We start from the raw sequence: 16,320 nt of genomic DNA, 5'->3' as shown, positions 1-16,320 counted from the left end.
GGAATATGTCAAAGACAGGATATACTGAGCAGACCTCATCACCAGCAGCTACATATGGGATATAAAGTTCATTATGGTGTTTACTGAGGTGTGTCTGTTCTCTCAGCAGACCAGTTGCTCAGTAAATACCAGTAGGTTCTTTCAAGAAGACAAATAGACTAGTCCTTCCTGTCATCGTTGTCATATTTAGAATTTCAATGGGCCCACAAAAGACAAGCGAGGGAGATTTACAGGTTACTATTCCAGTGGGCAGCTTTCTGTCCATGTGGGCGATCAGTGATTGTGATCGTAATAATAACTCAATGTTTTGTGTATCAGCAGAGGAGTCCGGCCATGGCTCGCTTTGACTTCAGGGCAGAAAGTGTTAAGTAAGTGCTTGGATTCAAGTATCTGACTAACACAAAAACAAACTAAAGCAATTGAATTTCTGTTTATCGTTCCATTCATTTGTAGGGAGCTGCCGTTTCAGAAAGGAGACATTGTTTACATCATTCGACAGGTGGATCAAAACTGGTATGAAGGGGAACACCACGGCAGAGTGGGCATTTTCCCTCAGAGCTATGTGGAGGTGTGTGAGTTCTCGAACGATGATTCCATGATGCTCTCAGATGGTTTTTGTTACGGTTTCTTTTTGTCCTTTCTGGTCTCCTTCAGCTACTTCCTGTCACAGAGAAGGCCCAGCCGAAGAAAAGTGTCCCGGTGCAGGTGCTGGAGTACGGAGAGGCAGTGGCTCGCTTCAACTTCAGTGGGGACACTGTGGTGGAAATGTCTTTTAGAAAGGTTAGAGAGGGAATATTTGCAGTCATGTACTCTAGTTCCGCTCCTGAAGGGATCGGCTTATTCACACGATGTCCGAAATCCAACCTCTGACCGCAGGGAGAGAGGATCACGCTCATTCGCAGAGTGGATGAAAACTGGTATGAGGGCAAAATCTCAGGCACCAATCGTCAGGGCATCTTTCCCGTCACCTACGTGGAAGTGTTGCGAAGACCCCGTGTCAAAAATGGCGTGGAGTACATGGACCCTCCTGCCAGCCCTTCTCCACAGCGCAGCCTCAATGCCTCTCCTCAGGTAAAGTTTAAAAAATCCACAACGGCCAATCGTTCTGCACATTTGTGGCACCTTTTTTGCTGCTATGAATCTAGGAAGTCTCTTCATCTCGATTCCCCTGCATTTGTTTGAAAAGTTCCTCAAATTTCACCCTGGTTTTCATATCTTTTTTTCTTATCTATTCATTTCTCCTCTGCTTCCATTCTCTCCTTTCACGCCCCCCCTCCCCCGATCTTGTAAAGCTGATTCGCAATCGCCTGACAACCTCCCCCTTGCCCCTCCCTCGCTCCCATCGCCGCTCCGTGTCCCCAGAGGTCCACGCCATCTCCTCTGAGTGGATCTCCCTGACTGTGGGAGGCGGTAGCCCGCCCGCCGCTCCCACGCCCCCCCTCCCGCCGCTGCCCACAGTGTCCTACCGCTGTGGCGAATATTTGCCTCCACCCTATTCTGCCAGCCCTGTGCCCCCAATCACAGGAAGCCCTTACTGCATCTCCCCTGGGGCCTCCCCGGCCGCCTCCCCACTTCCCCCGCCTCATCCACCCAGGCCAAACTCCACCACACCCTTCCTCACCTTCACACCACCTCAAGTGGAGGAGTTCCTGCTCTCCCCGCCGTCCCCGCATCTGTCACGCGGTATGAGTCCCTGCAGCGGACCGGTTCTGGAGGGATGGCTTAGGGGGGAGAAAGACTTAACCGAAGGGGATGTCACAGAGGGGGAGAGGGCCCACGCAGCACAGGGCAACAAGCCAAACGGCCCCGCAGAGGTATCTTCCGCATGGTGTGCAGTGTTGCATCTCCAGCTCACTCTGAAATGGGCTCTTTGGTCGTAGTTTAACTCCCAGAAACGGGCGTTTGTGATGTAACCGCCGTTGATGTGTGGATCGCGTGACACTAACTGCTGGTCTGAGCTGCAGCTGATTTGCTTCACGTGGAGGGATGACGCTGAGGGTTTAGCGGAGGAGGGGTTAGGGTTGGGGTCATCACTCTGCTGATGGCTGCCCGTCTGCATGCTCTTTGCACCTTTTGACAGTGTCAAAACGCGGATTCAAGTAACATTATTATGTTAAAAACATGATCTTGCCATTACATCTAGTGAAATACCAACATCATTTTACTAACACTGATGTGTGTTTTTTTTATAAATACTGTATCTTCTTACGGAGGTTAATGATGCAGCAGTTCATCATCCCTGACTAATAACGTGGATCTTTTGTTTGGTGGCAATAAAGTACCGAAACAATTCCAGCTTCGTTCCCTCCAAATGTGGTTGCATAGAGGTGGTTCCACGCTGGGGTGTGATGGCAAACGCTGCACGGTGAACGGTGACACGCCTGTTAGGTTACACCTGCTGCGCCGTTGATGTCTCCACCTGCAAGCGAACGCAAAACACAGCCTGGTTCTGCCTGGAGCAGAGTGGATATGTGCTCCGACCCATGAAGAGAAAAGCTATAAAGTGCTGATTTATTTTATTTTTTAAACTCTTTGCATTGCAGTTTTTGAGGAATGAGGTGGACCATCACGGCAGGAGCTCCAGGAGCCCCGTGATGCTGTTCGACATCCAAGAGAACAACAACGTCAACTCGTTTGCCGTAAGTGGGTGCAGAATTGTACATCAGCTGTTGTGACTGCTCTCTATTCCCTTTCTTAATCTGCTGCCTTCAGTATTGCATCAACTTTAATAATTCAGAAGAAAAAATAAAGAATTCCCGGTCCAGAGGTTTCTGTTTGTATACTGTTTTGATTCTGTAAAATTGATGGATTCTATATGAGTAATATTCATGAATATTAAAGTTTGTGTTGCTACAGTAAAAACTGTAGGCTGATCTATGTAGATAATATTGGATGAAAAATCTCACATATCAGACGTTTGAACTGTGACGTATGTGTGATTAAATCCTGTTATTAACTTTGTCATCTAGATAATGAGTTTCATTAACACTGATGTATTTTTAAGGAGTAAAACTGCCAATTTTGTCATTTTAGGCATCATTGCTGCTTTAATACTGCATGTTCACCCTGATTCATGTGTAAACGTGGAACTAATTCTCCTTCATGCTCTCACTCTGAGCTCTGGCTTTTTCATGCGTTTCCTGTCGGACTCCATCATCGTCTCCTCTTTCTCTGCTGGCTTCTAACGGACCGCTTCTTCTTCTTCTTCTTCTTTGATACTTACTGGACCTTGGTCATGTATCCCCCTTTTTAAATCCTCAACTGCACCTCACCCTCTCCTGGAACCCTCATGAATTCACCAACTTCCACTACTCCCCTCACTACTACCTCCACTCTTACATCTACTACTATTAGGAAGCAGTGTGCAATGAGATCTTGAATATAGCAGAGACCTCGGTGAGGTACTGCAGCACCCTGTCCCACCACCCTCATGGCTCTGTCCATAGACTGCACCCCCACCCCAGTAAACAATCTCTCATCATTTCCCAGCAACCCCAGTCCCACAGTAGCAGCCCAGAGCCCAGCCGTCTCCACTGTGGAATGTAAGTAAGGCCTCCGTTTGAATTTCGGCGAGGTTGTCTTTCACGACTTCTGAATGTCCCCGTGCGTCTCTGCTGCAGTTTCCAGGCTATGTACAGCTACGTACCACAGAACGAGGATGAGCTGGAGCTGAAGGAGGGCGATCTAGTCAGCGTGATGGAGAAATGTGACGACGGCTGGTTTGTCGGTATGTGTTTCAGGCGTCCCTTCGGATTCCTTGCAGGTGCAGTCACGCTAGCTGTGTCACATTAATCCATATAGGGTTTCTGCAGAGTGACAGCAGAGGACTGAACGCGTGCAATGTGCCCGCTCAGGGCTCCTCCGGCATTAGAGCCATTTTCAGTGTGTCACAACCTTCCATATAGAGTTTCTAAAGGATGACAGCTGATGAATGAGTGCTACATTCATACACGAGGCCTTGAGGGCCTTTTCAAAGGCACACTTTTAAGAAAAGAAAAAAACACTCAAGAATATGAAAAGAACAAGATCGCTATTAACTTGTGTGGATGTTAACAGATGTTAACATGATGTTTGGTGCTTGTAATCCCTTTGTAGTTTTTGACCATGTTCACTAATTCTTTTTAGTGTTCTTACTGATTAGTCTAGCTAGGTTAACAAATACTATTAAATCCTCTGAAAAAGCAAATATTGTCTTTTTAAGGTGAGCCTCATAGCCTTACCTATTAGACTTTGTGACAATAAATAAATATCTGTTAGCATCTTGCCTGCTCCACAGCCTGGGTAGCTACAAATATTTCAACAGGATTTTGTATTGCAGACCTCAAAATAACTTTTTTCATGTACAATTAGTTATAGCATTTCTAAAAATTGTTTCTTGTCTCTTCTCTACAGGTACCTCAAAGAGGACTAAACAGTTTGGGACATTTCCTGGGAATTATGTGAAGGAGGTGAAACTGTAAAGATATCTGGCTGTAACATGTGGTTGCTTATGACGCTTTGGAGGTCCTCACTATTACGCATGGCTGTTGGTTAGCATAGTCATTTAGCCAGACAGTTCTGCTCAGTCTGGGAAGAAATCAGGCCTGAGCTGTGACAAACCGTACGACATTAAGACAACAACGGCTCCCTGCCCGTGACCTTTCACATTCTGTGCATCTGCATTTTACAATTTTATTCTGAATCTATCATTTCCTATATGCAGAATGTGTCTGTGGAATAATGACCACAAATTGGCTTAATTGTACAGAGAATCCTTTATCCATATTCTGTGTAATGCACAAGTGTTAGCATGCAGTAACAGCTCAACTTAGAGGCCACTAGCGTGTGCAAAACGTGCCCCCCCGATAATTGAACAAGGTTTTAAGTCTTTTATTTTATCCATGATCAATTCTTCAGGGGCAAATTCATTAAGGTGGATCGAGTGCAAGTTACCCTGCTTTAGCGCTTCGGTTTATGCCAAACGTACATTTGTAAAAAGAACACCAACCTACATTTGACAAAGAAACACAACATAAAATAACACTGAAAGTAGCAATGTATTAGAAAAATATTTGCTTGACAATACATCTAAATTATGCTATTTTTTTAATTCCTTCAGATTACATTTTACAGAGTTTAAACTCATGAAGCCTTATCTATAAATAGCTGTTTTATTCTCTTGCTGAGTCATTAGAAATCCAACATAACTCAAAGCAGTTGGATACCGCTTCAGTGTTGCCTTTAGTTTCTATCCAAAGGGGACATGCAACAATAATTACGCCTGTGTGGAAGAACGCTCACATCTGGAAAGGATACATGGACTATCCTGCATGTCTGAAAACACGTACACATCCACGTCTTTATTGTCAAACGCATTGAATTTGCCTTTATACCTCTTATGTGAAGGGACAAAAGACTGTAAGGTAGATACTAGCTGCAGAACACCCACAGGACAGGCATGGTAGCGCCTCCCTCATCCAACAAAAGAGTCCATTTATCAGTGATGACGCAAAAACCCGTTAGCGTATTAAGTGACTCCAACGAGGTGTCTTAGAAGATAATCCAATTATTGAGATTGTCATCATATCTTTGTGTCCTTACTAATAAGATTGTATGTTTTTGTCATGTAAATGTGTACAGAAAACTTAAAGAGGCCTTCTAAATGTGGCTACGTATTTTCATATCTAATGATCACAACTTGGGTAATAAAGGAAGTGGAATTATTTAAATATTAATGTTAGTGGCATGCTGTGTAAAATCTCTGAGGAATAGACAAATCAAGCGCAAAGCATCATTCTTCTTCTCCTGTCATATTATCAGAGTCGTCTTCCACCTTCAGCCGGCAGCTGGTCACAATCGAAGGCTACTCTCTTCCTATTTTATTCAAATTCCGCATTGTTTTGAACCGCTGCACTGTGCTCCTCAGGCCTCAGCAGAGATGCCACAAACGCACTCGCTGCTGGTTGCGACATGCTCAGACTCGCACACGGGTGCACTTGAGGGGATGGAAGAAAGGGTTTAAAGGTCTAAACGGCAGCCATCTGCGGGTCGAAATCTGAAACCCTGATAGATAACCTAAGGTTGTTTTTATCTCTGCCTTTGCATCTGGAACATTTACCTGATTGAAACCATGTTTGGAGCTTTGTGTGGCTGACATAATTGAAATGGAACATTAACGTAGCAGTCGGGGTTTCCCTGCTCTCCTTTGCTTGCTGTTGAAACTCATGCCGACTCATGCTGCACAGCACTGAACAACTGTAGGCAGGTATTATAGTACACCACACAGCATGTGTTTCACTGGCGGTTCAATAGTTTTGTTCCCATATTTCTTCCGCTCTGCATGATTGTGCTGATCGACGGGGGGACATGGAGAGAGATCGAGTCCAGCTGCAGTATACCAGACAGTTTGTTCACTTCGGCCATAGCAAAACTCACTTTGTACCTGCAACTTTGTGTACCTGCAACTTTCTGTTAAGTATCACCTGAAGTATGAATGTATAACTATATGAAATGTGGCCAATGCACACACAATATGTAGAAACCAGAGTAACATGGCACATGAAGGAGTGTAAATATGTAAAATAAGAAGAAAATGGCTCTGCAAGACTGTTTGCAGCTGAAGGGGTTTTTTGTCATAAGCACAGAGTGGAGCATTACTGAGCACAGGAGGTTTCACACATCTGATAATTACGCTGCCATTTGTAAGGATCATAATGCCTTATGTTAGATGCAAAATCGTGCCTCATTGTCTTTTTTTTGTGACATTTAATGTAACTGTGGCTTTTCCATTGGCTCCATCCCCTGAGATGGGAGAGCTGTTTAGTACTAAGAAGACAGTTACTGCAAAAATACTTAATAAGTGTGAAACAGTGCTTTAACTTAATATTCACAAGAATGGATCAGTAGGTGGAGACGCACAACAGGCAGCAGGTTTGGTTTGTTTGCTTCAATTTGCAGTGCTTAAAATGAAAATAGAGATACTATACACTGCTGTGACTTCGGTATTATGCAATATTTAATAAACACTTTAAATCACCTGGGGCGTCGCTTGTTTTTGTTTCTGGCAAATATGGGATTGTTAATTGAGTGAATTCTGATACAAATTTAGGGAAGGTTTTGTCAATGTGCGCAAATGCAAATGCTGCCTAATATACTTGTTGCTTTCTTGCACAATCCTAAACGCAACTGCAGGTGAGCTTCAGGTGGAGCTCCTAATTTGTAGCAAACTTCCAGAGCCTCTTTCTGAGGCACCGGAAGAGAAATGATGAGGCCCATTGTTGGGACACCTACAGAAAAACTCTCCTATTTTGCTGACAGATGCGTTCCTACAGTTCAAACAGTAGCAGGAGGGATTGTTTACTTCTCAGTGCAACTCCTCCAAACACAGGATTAGAAAACCTGTTGGATTTATGTAAAATTCACTAGCAGAGGGGCGGCCAAAGCTTTCAGCAAAGATCCTCAAACAGGAATTCAAGGTTTGGGAGCGGCACATTCCACATCCTGGGATTTAGCTATTCCATAAATGGTAAGCCTGCATGTAACAGTGACGCACCAACAGGCCCCATCTTTAAAACAAACACCGCGAAGAAAGGGGAAAAGGCAAGAGCAGTCACTCTGCGCTGCTTTAAGCTCCTTTAGGCAAGGAGATCACCAACTAGAAGTCCCTCACCTTTAAAATAAATGAGGTTTGTTGTATTAATTTACAGCCGTATCTTTAAAAATGGCACCACTGATATACAGGTGAAAACAGACTCAACAACTTGTGTATCTTTGCTTCTAGTTTTAGCTTGTGTGAGCGTGTGCTGTTATGATCATAATCTTTGTATGTGTTATAGTATTATCGCACTTGTATCCAAATAAATCACTGCAGTAAGAAACACACACGCCCCATGTCTGGCAATATATTTTTAATATACTTTTCCTTGTGTTGTTAATTGAATCCCCGTCCCAGGACCACCAAGTCAATATTTCTGGGACGGCGTCCTCTAAAATGTGCCAGAGTGACGTGTCACACTAATAGGCGATCTTTGTGCTCGGCCTTATCAGCGGTGGAACTTCGGAATCCATTGGTCCGGAGTGGAACTTGAGGGTCCTCCCCCGCCTGTAAGGCTCCGGTAGCCCGCCTCAAACATCTGCACTTGTCATCCACGCTGAGACGTGATCGGGCGCTGGGGCGCATTACAAAACACGCAGCTTTGTTAAGGAAACGACCCGGCCGACGACAGCGATGCCTCTGCGGGTAGTGATGCAGGGTCCCGGACCCTGGGGATTCAGACTCGTTGGAGGGAAAGACTTCGAGCAACCGCTGACTATTTCCAGGGTAACTATGAAGACTGCGGTAGTTTCCAGTTTTAAATTGGTCTGGCCACACCTGGGCCTCTCCGGTTCCCACTTTCACTTCGCTCCTCGAGTTTAGCCAGGAAAATAGTTAAAAAGCTAGCACATAACCGTTAGCTTCTGTTAGCTGCAGGCTAACATTCTTATTGATGTTAAACTCACAACAGCACTTTCTGATTCTACTCTACTGATATTGTCACTTTAATTTAACCACCAAACTGCTAACAGCTTGACGTTTTTTTTCTCCATTTGTTAACGTAGAAAGAGTCATTATGTTCTTAAACTCAATTGAATGTCAATCGAAAGTATAAATCGAAATGTCAACTTAAGGATTTTACATATCTACGGTTTAAATCACATGTTAATATTGAGAAACAGAATATTTGCCTAATCTATAGTCACAGAGTTCCTCTTTTCCCCTCACTGAAACATCAGTTTCACATAGTGTTATATTCCACATCATCCAGTTATGAAAGTATTTGAAAATGTATGTAATTAAATGGTCAGATCAGACCTCTCCGCCCATGGAAAAGTGATCAGGAATTCCTGACCTGTGCCAGAGACGGTCTTTATCTCTGTGATGGAAGCGTTTGCCCTCAGGAATCTGTTAACCTGAGCTGCTAATTGAGCTTCTCTTGGACTACCTGTGTTTATGTGTACTGTCAATACTCCGTCTGGGGGACACAGGTCACTAAATGTGTTGCTTAAACAACGCAGCGTCGGAGCTGGAGTCTGATGGTGTTTCCATGTGGTTGCAAGTCAGAGCTGGTTTTCCATGAATCTGGTGTATAAGTTAAAATCCTGTTCTAATCTTTAGGTCACCCCTGGGAGCAAAGCTGCTCAGGCCAACCTGTGTATCGGAGACATGATCTTGGCGATCGACGGAGAGTCCACGGAGCACATGACTCACTTGGAAGCACAGAACAAAATCAAGGGGTGCATTGATGAGATGGTGCTCTCTGTAGACAGGTGGGTTGTAGCAACGCGTCCATCTGAGGTGCATCACCACAGGAATGAAGGAGGCGGACTGGTGGGAACACTTACCTACAGCCCAGGTGTTCAGGAAGTGGAGTCACCGGGGGTTTTGAAGAGAATCTGTCATTTGTCTGGTGAAATCTTTCATTTGGGTTTAAAGGATGAGCTCCGTTGTAACGCTGTCATCACAGACCATGACATAATTTCTCTGCTAGTGAGTCTCCTCTTCTGTGATGTAGAAATCGAGGAGGCAGCAGACAAGCTGAAGCACATATGTTTGCGTAAATGAAAAGGGAATGTTGGTGGGTGGGGGGCTGACGAATCGGGGAAATCAAGGTAAAAGAACCTTTGTGTTGATGTTGCCGGTTTTTAAGTGTCTCTTCCGCCCTGCAGGTCAGAGATTAAATTGTGGTCACCGCTTTCATCCGAAGGAGGGAAGACGCACCCGTATAAGATGAACCTTGAATCGGAACCAAAGGTGTGTTTGTGATTTCTGTCCCAGATTTTGAACGGTGGGAAATCCCATTCACGACGAACCTTACCTTTCCTAAAAGGCTGTGCACACACTTACCAGTGCACACACTTCCCATTACACCCACTAAAGAGTTCTTCCTGCTAACTGCCAATGATGAAGTCATTGTTTACTTCCCAACAGGAGGTTTCCTAGGAGACAGTAGTTTATCAGCCAGGCTCTGACACAGCCTTCAGTTCCTGCCCTCTGAGTGGAAAGTTGGGGCCAAAGTGTGACTTCATGTAGGAAATGGTTTGTCAGGCTCTGTGTGCTTCAAACATGTGCACATTTTCCTCACATACACTATAACTCACGTCAAGCACCCGTCTGGAGTCTGTCACTTAAATGCCTCCTGGATTTTTGGGCCATTATGTCATTGGTCAGTCGGGTTCCTGCACACTGAGACACTGGAATTATGTGCAACGGAAACAAGAGATAATTAATGCCTGAGCTATTTTTGGAGGCATTTCTGTGTTTGCAGTGTGACGCATGAGCTACATTTAGTGGTATTTTTGTGTGTTCATTGCACGTCAGTGAAGTCATCACTTGTTATCCTGTTAAATTCAACCAGTTACAAATGGGTCAAAATGCTTAAAGGTTTCCAGTTGCTACTTGACAAAGTTTCCCGTTTCTTTTTCCATGTTGTCCTTTACAGTTGTTGTTTCCATGTTATCCATGTTTCCCAGTTGTTTCCATGTTATCCTTTACAGTAGATGTCAGCTGCATGTTTGTGCTTGTTTAGTTAAAAATAAATAAAATGACACCATCCTCCAGAGCCAATAAAAGTTTTGCCCGGTTTGCTCCGTTGGGTTTTGCACGATTCAGGCGGCATGCGCGTTTCACAAATTCCTGACTCCAGTGCTCATCTCCCTTTGCTTTTCCAAAACTCAGCGCAGTCCAACTTTTTCCGCTCTGTGTTGACAGGAAGTGAAGCACATCGGCTCCAGCCACAACAGGAGCGCTCTTCCCTTTGGCTCCAAAGTGGTGACCAACCAGTACAACAACCCTGCTGGTCTGTACTCCTCAGAGAACATCAAGGACTTTAACTCTGCTGTGGATGAAGTGAAAACCATGGCCACAGCTAACGAGGCCAATGCTAAGTAAGATAATCCTAATATAAATCCACAATAATCCTGTCTTGCTTCCGATGAGATCCCTTTTGTTGTCATTCCTCTTCTGATCAGAGCTTTATTGACAAACGCTGAAGAACATGTTAAAACACGGCTGCGGTTCTGAGCCACTGTCACGGTGGCCTGAGTTGATGATCTTATTGAAGTCTGGGTTACATTTCTTTTAACCAAACCCTCATTTCCCTCACTTTGCATATTAATTCTTCACAAATAGTAGTTTTTTCCATTTACTGTTTTCCAAGTGAGCACTTTAAAGAACAACTGAAGCAAGTCCAATCTTGCCGACTGCTGACTCATCATTTTTTATGTGCATCTTTATTTAAACAGAAAATATTCAGGGTTTAAAGGTGCTTTACAATTTTATTCCCTCCAGTTGTGTCGTGTTAGCATCAGAGTAGACTGATGAAGTTATACCATTAAAGCTTTAATCCTGAAAACTCTCGGAGACTAACCCTGTACAGAAGTGATGTAACCGGGGGGGGTAAATGGGTGACGGTGCTTTAAATGTCCATTCTTTTTAATTAGAGCTCCATCAGAGCCCACACAAATGGGGCAGAGGCCTCCTGTCGCAGCAGATTCAGAAGTTTACAAGATGCTGCAGGAGAACCAGGAGTCTGATGAGCCGCCTCGACAGTCGGCTTCATTCAGGGTGCTTCAGGAGATTCTCGAGACGGGTACAAATCCGGGTTTTTTAGGCTTCAGAAAATCTTTGTGGATCTCAAATGTTACTGGGCTGTGCTGGAATAAATTTGCCCGTGTGTTTCTATGGTGTTTCTGCAGGCGACTCTGACAAGCCGTCAGGTTTTCGAAGTGTGAAAGCTCCCTCGACAAAGGTTGGATCATCTGTGGGGAACACGCAGAAACTGCCCGTGTGCGACAAGTGTGGATCTGGGATTGTGTAAGTAGTTTCTACAGGTGGCATCTGTCTGTTTTCTGCATGGCGGAAGTGGTTCAGAGCCTTTCATGGCTTCGTTTGTCTCCCGCTTTAGTGAAAACTGCTGTGAATTTATCCACATGTGGATCACAACTGTGGCTCCTCATAAGCAGAGGCTCTCTTTACGCTTTGTCTCCACCTTGTGGTTGCATCTAGAGACCAAATTTGGGGAGATATTTTCTGCCCTGACACAAATACTTTAATAATGAGACCATTTAGTTTCATTGTTGAGGTCACTGTGACTCATTGTAGATCAAAATTTTGCATGAAGTCAGCATTTTCTTGTAGGGTGTGAAGTTTAAACTGTGTCACGGTTACGACCAGATCAGACCAGAAGGTCCAAATTGCAGTAAAAAATGTAGAAAATGTAAAGTTAACTCTTCAAAAACAAAAATAACACACTGTGTCAAAAAGACAAAAACACAATATAGTTTTCTCATTTATTGGTTATTATTTAGAAAAAGTTGGGTTTTATTTGTATTTCTGGTATCCTGTCCAGTTTTTCCCTCCTGTCATTTTCACATAGAACAAGTCAAGTCATAAATCAAGCTTGTGTTTTAGCCTCTGTGAAATTAAACTGGAGCTGATTTCTATGTCTCCGCCTCAGGGGAGCCATGGTCAAGCTGAGGGACAAGTTCCGCCACCCTGAGTGCTACACCTGTACAGACTGTGATGTCAACCTTAAACAAAAGGGACATTTCTTTGTCGAGGACAAGATTTTTTGCGAGAAGCACGCACGGGAGCGAGTTGTTCCTCCAGAGGGCTATGACGTGGTCACCGTCTTCCCCAAGTAGTTGGTTCTCTGCCGCGTGCCCCTTCAGACTGCACACCACCAAAGGACCCCGCAGAGTGACCCAAAACCTTCAGTTCCTGTGATTATTCAATGATCTCTCACCACCTGCCTTCTTAGATTCTAGCAAAGAACCACATCTTTGAGTTTAAATGTTTCCATTTGAATGATGCTATATTTGTCTTTGTGTTAATTATGTCTGTTTTTTAAACGGTGAAAAGCCACTCTGCATCCCAGACATGTTTTCTAGTGCTGATTTGTTGAATAAATACAGTCGATTTTACACACGTCAAAAATTGCTGACACAACTTGGTTTTGTGAAATAAATATTTCTATCTTTAAGTGTACTTGGTCAATGATTGTGCTGGAAAGGACTGTAACATTACAAAAGAGCTCATTCCTTCAATTTACAGCAAAATTACAGTTCAAACGACAAAAAAAACGGTCTCCTTGCGTTTCTGCTCACAATTTAAGTGCTTTTAAGAAGAGATGCTCAGTTAACTTTTTACAATGACCTAAAGCCTGCTGCACTCCTGTGTGTTAACAGATAATTCAATAATTATTATAGCAGTGGCAGCGCCGCGTAAAAGGTTTCAAGTGCAAGAAGGAAGAGATTCCCATCAGTATTCCCAAGTGTTTGTGACGTAATTTCCACCGTAGAGCGGTGAGAAATAAAAGGTGAAGGGGGTGAAACGCATGGGATCGGCTGGGAAGCCTTCATGAGAGGTCATCTGGCAGCTTTTCAGGTCAAACTCGTCGTCGGTGCCAGGCGCGGCTGTTGCGCTTGTCCACAGCGCAGACACAACGTTCCCCGGGCCGCTCGCATCGCAGCCTGCCGTGTGCTCCTGTTGGTCGGCCATGCGCAGAGTCTCGGTCAAAGCCCAGATGTAGTTGTGGGCAAAGCGCAGAGTTTCGATTTTAGTCAGTTTAGTTTCTTCGGGTAGCACCGGCAGGATGCTCCGCAGCGCGTCCAGGGCGGAGTTCAGGTTGTGCATCCGGTGGCGCTCCCTGTCGTTCGCCTTCATCCTGCGCCGGCCCCGCTGCCCAACTCTCTCGCGTCTGCTTTTGTGTTTAAGATTCGTTACGGTGAGCACATCTCCGACCAGAACACCCCTGGGTTTCCGGAGCAGAGACTCCTGGGTGTCACCTGAGTTGACGGAGAGCCTGTCGTCGGTCAGTGCGCCTCTGCTGGTGCGCAAATCGGCGGGAGCGCACAGAACTCGAGGAGACATCCTGTGGAAATACCAGTTCGAATGTAATCCAATTTAAAGGAGTAACTAAATTACTCCCATCACCGTTTCTCTGTTCTCCCGAGTTACCTCCAAAATTCTGAATTTAAAAACTGCGATGTTAAATCGGACATGATTGGCCTTACTTGAAGGGTGATGCTGGGATGAAAAGGCAGTCCTTCTTGCGTGTCCGCTGTGGCTGGAGGCAGCACGCAGTGTGCGCAGTTGACAGTGAGGGATGGATGCGCATCCCTGGTATTTTATATGGTCTTTATCTTATCTTTTTTTTTGCGAGGTGGAGGCCTGAATCAACAGCGTCCACCAAGTGGCCAATCAGCTTCTTTGCAGCCCATCCTTCAATTTGCCCCCTCTGTCTTTGATTCTTCCAAGTGCTGTGTTTCTTTATGCATTCTTTGTTATTTTCACTCCAGTACGCGTGTCTGTTTTTGTGTCATGTGTGCCAGATTAACAATAATCTCAGACAGGCCTTGGCAGTTGAAGCTATTCTCAACCTCTTTTCAAAAGTTTGCATAAAATCTTACAAATGAGGTTAAGATCGATTCCGGACTTCTTCCTTGATAATCTTATTTGATCTCTTCATTTCAGTATCTTTTCAGTGAATAAATGTGGCTTTTGCTGTGTTTTACATTATCCATAATCCCCTCATCCTGGATCAGACATGCAGGATTTTTTTTTGTCCGAGACGAGAAGCTAAATTACAGCGCGAAATAAACGTTAAACATATATGTAAGTATACAGTTCAGAAACGGCGTAGAAAAACTATCATTTAGAGTTTGTTGACTACGAAACGTTGTCGTAATGATCTTGTGAATGCCTGGAATGGCGGGAATCTCTCAATGTTTCTCCTAAAGTCAGAGCGCTCGTTTCCATGTGGCATTTTTGCGCACAAAACCCTGGAAACAGGGTTAATATTCAACGCCGATTTTCTTCTATTTCACGATATTATTTTCTTGATGAATCCAATTTGCTTTTCAAAACAATGCCGATGCTCTGTCGATAGCAACATAAAATGCCACATTTTACGCACTCGGAACTTGGGGCATGTAGACGGAGATAACTGTGACCATGTTAATTTGGCAAACTTACTTCAAAAGACATGTTCATCTGTATCACGTATCTTACACACAGAGCTAGAACAAACCGCACACCAATGAGAATTATGTTAATATTACAATGTTCCTTTTGGTAATATTATCGTTGTTATGTATTTATGGTTGCGTATTGCTTCATTGTGCGCAGTGTGTCCTGAATGAAAGCGTTTAAATACTGTGGCTACTTAAGTTTTTTCCAAACCATTTTGAGGATTTTTAATCATTAGGTGGGTGCGGAAACTACTACAATTCTAATTTTGAAAATACCACACATTTATACCAACGTGTCTTTGATGCGTTATTGCGCCAAACTTCGGTTCAGTCCGGACAATTACGCATGGAGCCACCGAACAAAGAACATTTCAGAGTCTGGAAATTGTTGCGTAAACCGATAGTACAAATGTTCTTCTAATGTTTAACAACTGTAAAAATACTGTTCCTCTCCAAACGTGAGCCCACGCGTGTGCGCTATGACAGCTCCTCAAACAACGCCAATATCGCCACAAGACAGTGGCGCATTCCATTTTTAGAATGTTACTGTTGTTTAAAAAAAAAGTTAAAGATTAGTGAAGTGTGTCAACAACATGCGGACAGATCTCAGCTCTGGTGAGGCACAAGGGAGCGTGGCAGAGCTCAAATATGATTTACAATGGCCAACAAAGAAGCACGAAAAACTCTCCTTAACTTTCTGTCTAAATATGTGTTTTGGGAACATCTGATAACCATATGCTTTCAATAAACTAGACAAATACACCAGAGAGATACGAGATGGTGCCCTGCAGTTATAAAAGCCACGAAAGACTAAAGTAAACGGAATGTTACCACTTTACAAATAACCACTGATGCCAAATCCATATTCAGATATCGCGAACAGGTGTGCGTTTGAGGTTTTAAGTCTCTGTCCGTGATTTTTTTCTTTTATCAGCCTGCTATATTGTCCTGCTTGTTATGCCAAGTATAGGCAAACATAAACGCCCAGTTGCTGTGGAAATAGCAGATATCGGGCAGACTTGGTACGAAAAGTGATTTAACAATATTTAACAATGCACTGAGCAAGCTCCACAGCAGGTGATACCTGCCCGATGGTCCTGATTAATACTCCCTTTACTACTTCACTTTACAATTTCTTTTGCTTATTTATTAAACGAAATCTATTTGTTATTATTTTAGCAAACAGAGGTACCAGGTGGGGCTTTATTTTCGCCCTCAGCTTTTTGTTTGAAGGACGTTTTGTGGGGGGCAATCAAAGTCCAACAACTCGCTGACCAGATTGTTGTCATCCCAAACTAGCAGCGAAGCCATTCAATGTCCTCCCCCCTCCTC

The 16,320-nt window shown here is 44.0% G+C and overlaps 3 protein-coding genes across 14 annotated transcripts in view; 2 read left to right on the top strand and 1 right to left on the bottom strand.

The window, feature by feature from the left end:
• The window catches only part of LOC130533449 (sorbin and SH3 domain-containing protein 1), a 30,967-nt gene extending 23,952 nt beyond the window's left edge, over window positions 1-7,015 (top strand). For 7 of the 12 annotated variants that reach the window (XM_057046853.1, XM_057046850.1, XM_057046852.1 and 4 more), the window contains 9 exons: window positions 322-368; window positions 454-568; window positions 655-780; window positions 877-1,071; window positions 1,293-1,814; window positions 2,544-2,639; window positions 3,355-3,542; window positions 3,621-3,727; window positions 4,393-7,015. In XM_057046853.1, coding sequence (XP_056902833.1) covers window positions 322-368; window positions 454-568; window positions 655-780; window positions 877-1,071; window positions 1,293-1,814; window positions 2,544-2,639; window positions 3,355-3,542; window positions 3,621-3,727; window positions 4,393-4,460 — 1,464 coding nt within the window. In that variant the 3' untranslated portion in view covers window positions 4,461-7,015. Of the gene's footprint in view, window positions 1-318; window positions 369-453; window positions 569-654; window positions 781-876; window positions 1,072-1,292; window positions 1,815-2,543; window positions 2,640-3,354; window positions 3,543-3,620; window positions 3,728-4,392 lie in introns of all 12 variants that reach the window. The other 5 variants (XM_057046854.1, XM_057046856.1, XM_057046857.1 and 2 more) reach the window with 4 other exon arrangements.
• Window positions 7,016-8,049: 1,034 nt separating this feature from the next.
• pdlim1 (PDZ and LIM domain 1 (elfin)) lies at window positions 8,050-12,998 on the top strand. Its single transcript, XM_057046860.1, has 7 exons — window positions 8,050-8,299; window positions 9,134-9,285; window positions 9,685-9,769; window positions 10,727-10,902; window positions 11,458-11,606; window positions 11,713-11,830; window positions 12,474-12,998. Exons 1-7 carry the CDS (start codon window positions 8,207-8,209, stop codon window positions 12,658-12,660), a joined length of 960 nt encoding a protein of 319 aa, XP_056902840.1. The 5' UTR covers window positions 8,050-8,206; the 3' UTR covers window positions 12,661-12,998.
• Window positions 12,834-14,201, bottom strand: neurog3 (neurogenin 3). Its single transcript, XM_057046862.1, has 2 exons — window positions 14,032-14,201; window positions 12,834-13,889 (listed from the first exon to the last, which is right to left on the bottom strand). Exons 1-2 carry the CDS (start codon window positions 14,133-14,135, stop codon window positions 13,277-13,279), a joined length of 717 nt encoding a protein of 238 aa, XP_056902842.1. The 5' UTR covers window positions 14,136-14,201; the 3' UTR covers window positions 12,834-13,276.
• Between the last annotated feature and the right edge of the window lie 2,119 nt (window positions 14,202-16,320).

This window comes from Takifugu flavidus, chromosome 11, assembly GCF_003711565.1.
Source record: "Takifugu flavidus isolate HTHZ2018 chromosome 11, ASM371156v2, whole genome shotgun sequence".
NCBI lineage: Eukaryota > Metazoa > Chordata > Actinopteri > Tetraodontiformes > Tetraodontidae > Takifugu > Takifugu flavidus.
This window is presented reverse-complemented; position numbering and strand designations above follow the sequence as displayed.

What these genes read in the sequence shown, in the direction of transcription:
- pdlim1 (XM_057046860.1), top strand. Translation starts at nt 8,207, where the DNA reads ATGCCTCTGCGGGTAGTGATGCAGGGTCCCGGACCCTGGGGATTCAGA. An exon ending in GCTAACGAGGCCAATGCTAA is followed by an intron (nt 10,903 to 11,457) that starts GTAAGATAATCC and finishes CTTTTTAATTAG; the next exon opens with AGCTCCATCAGAGCCCACAC. An exon ending in TCAGGAGATTCTCGAGACGG is followed by an intron (nt 11,607 to 11,712) that starts GTACAAATCCGG and finishes GTGTTTCTGCAG; the next exon opens with GCGACTCTGACAAGCCGTCA.
- neurog3 (XM_057046862.1), bottom strand. Translation starts at nt 14,135, where the DNA reads ATGCGCATCCATCCCTCACTGTCAACTGCGCACACTGCGTGCTGCCTC. An exon ending in ATCCCAGCATCACCCTTCAA is followed by an intron (nt 13,890 to 14,031) that starts GTAAGGCCAATC and finishes GTATTTCCACAG; the next exon opens with GATGTCTCCTCGAGTTCTGT.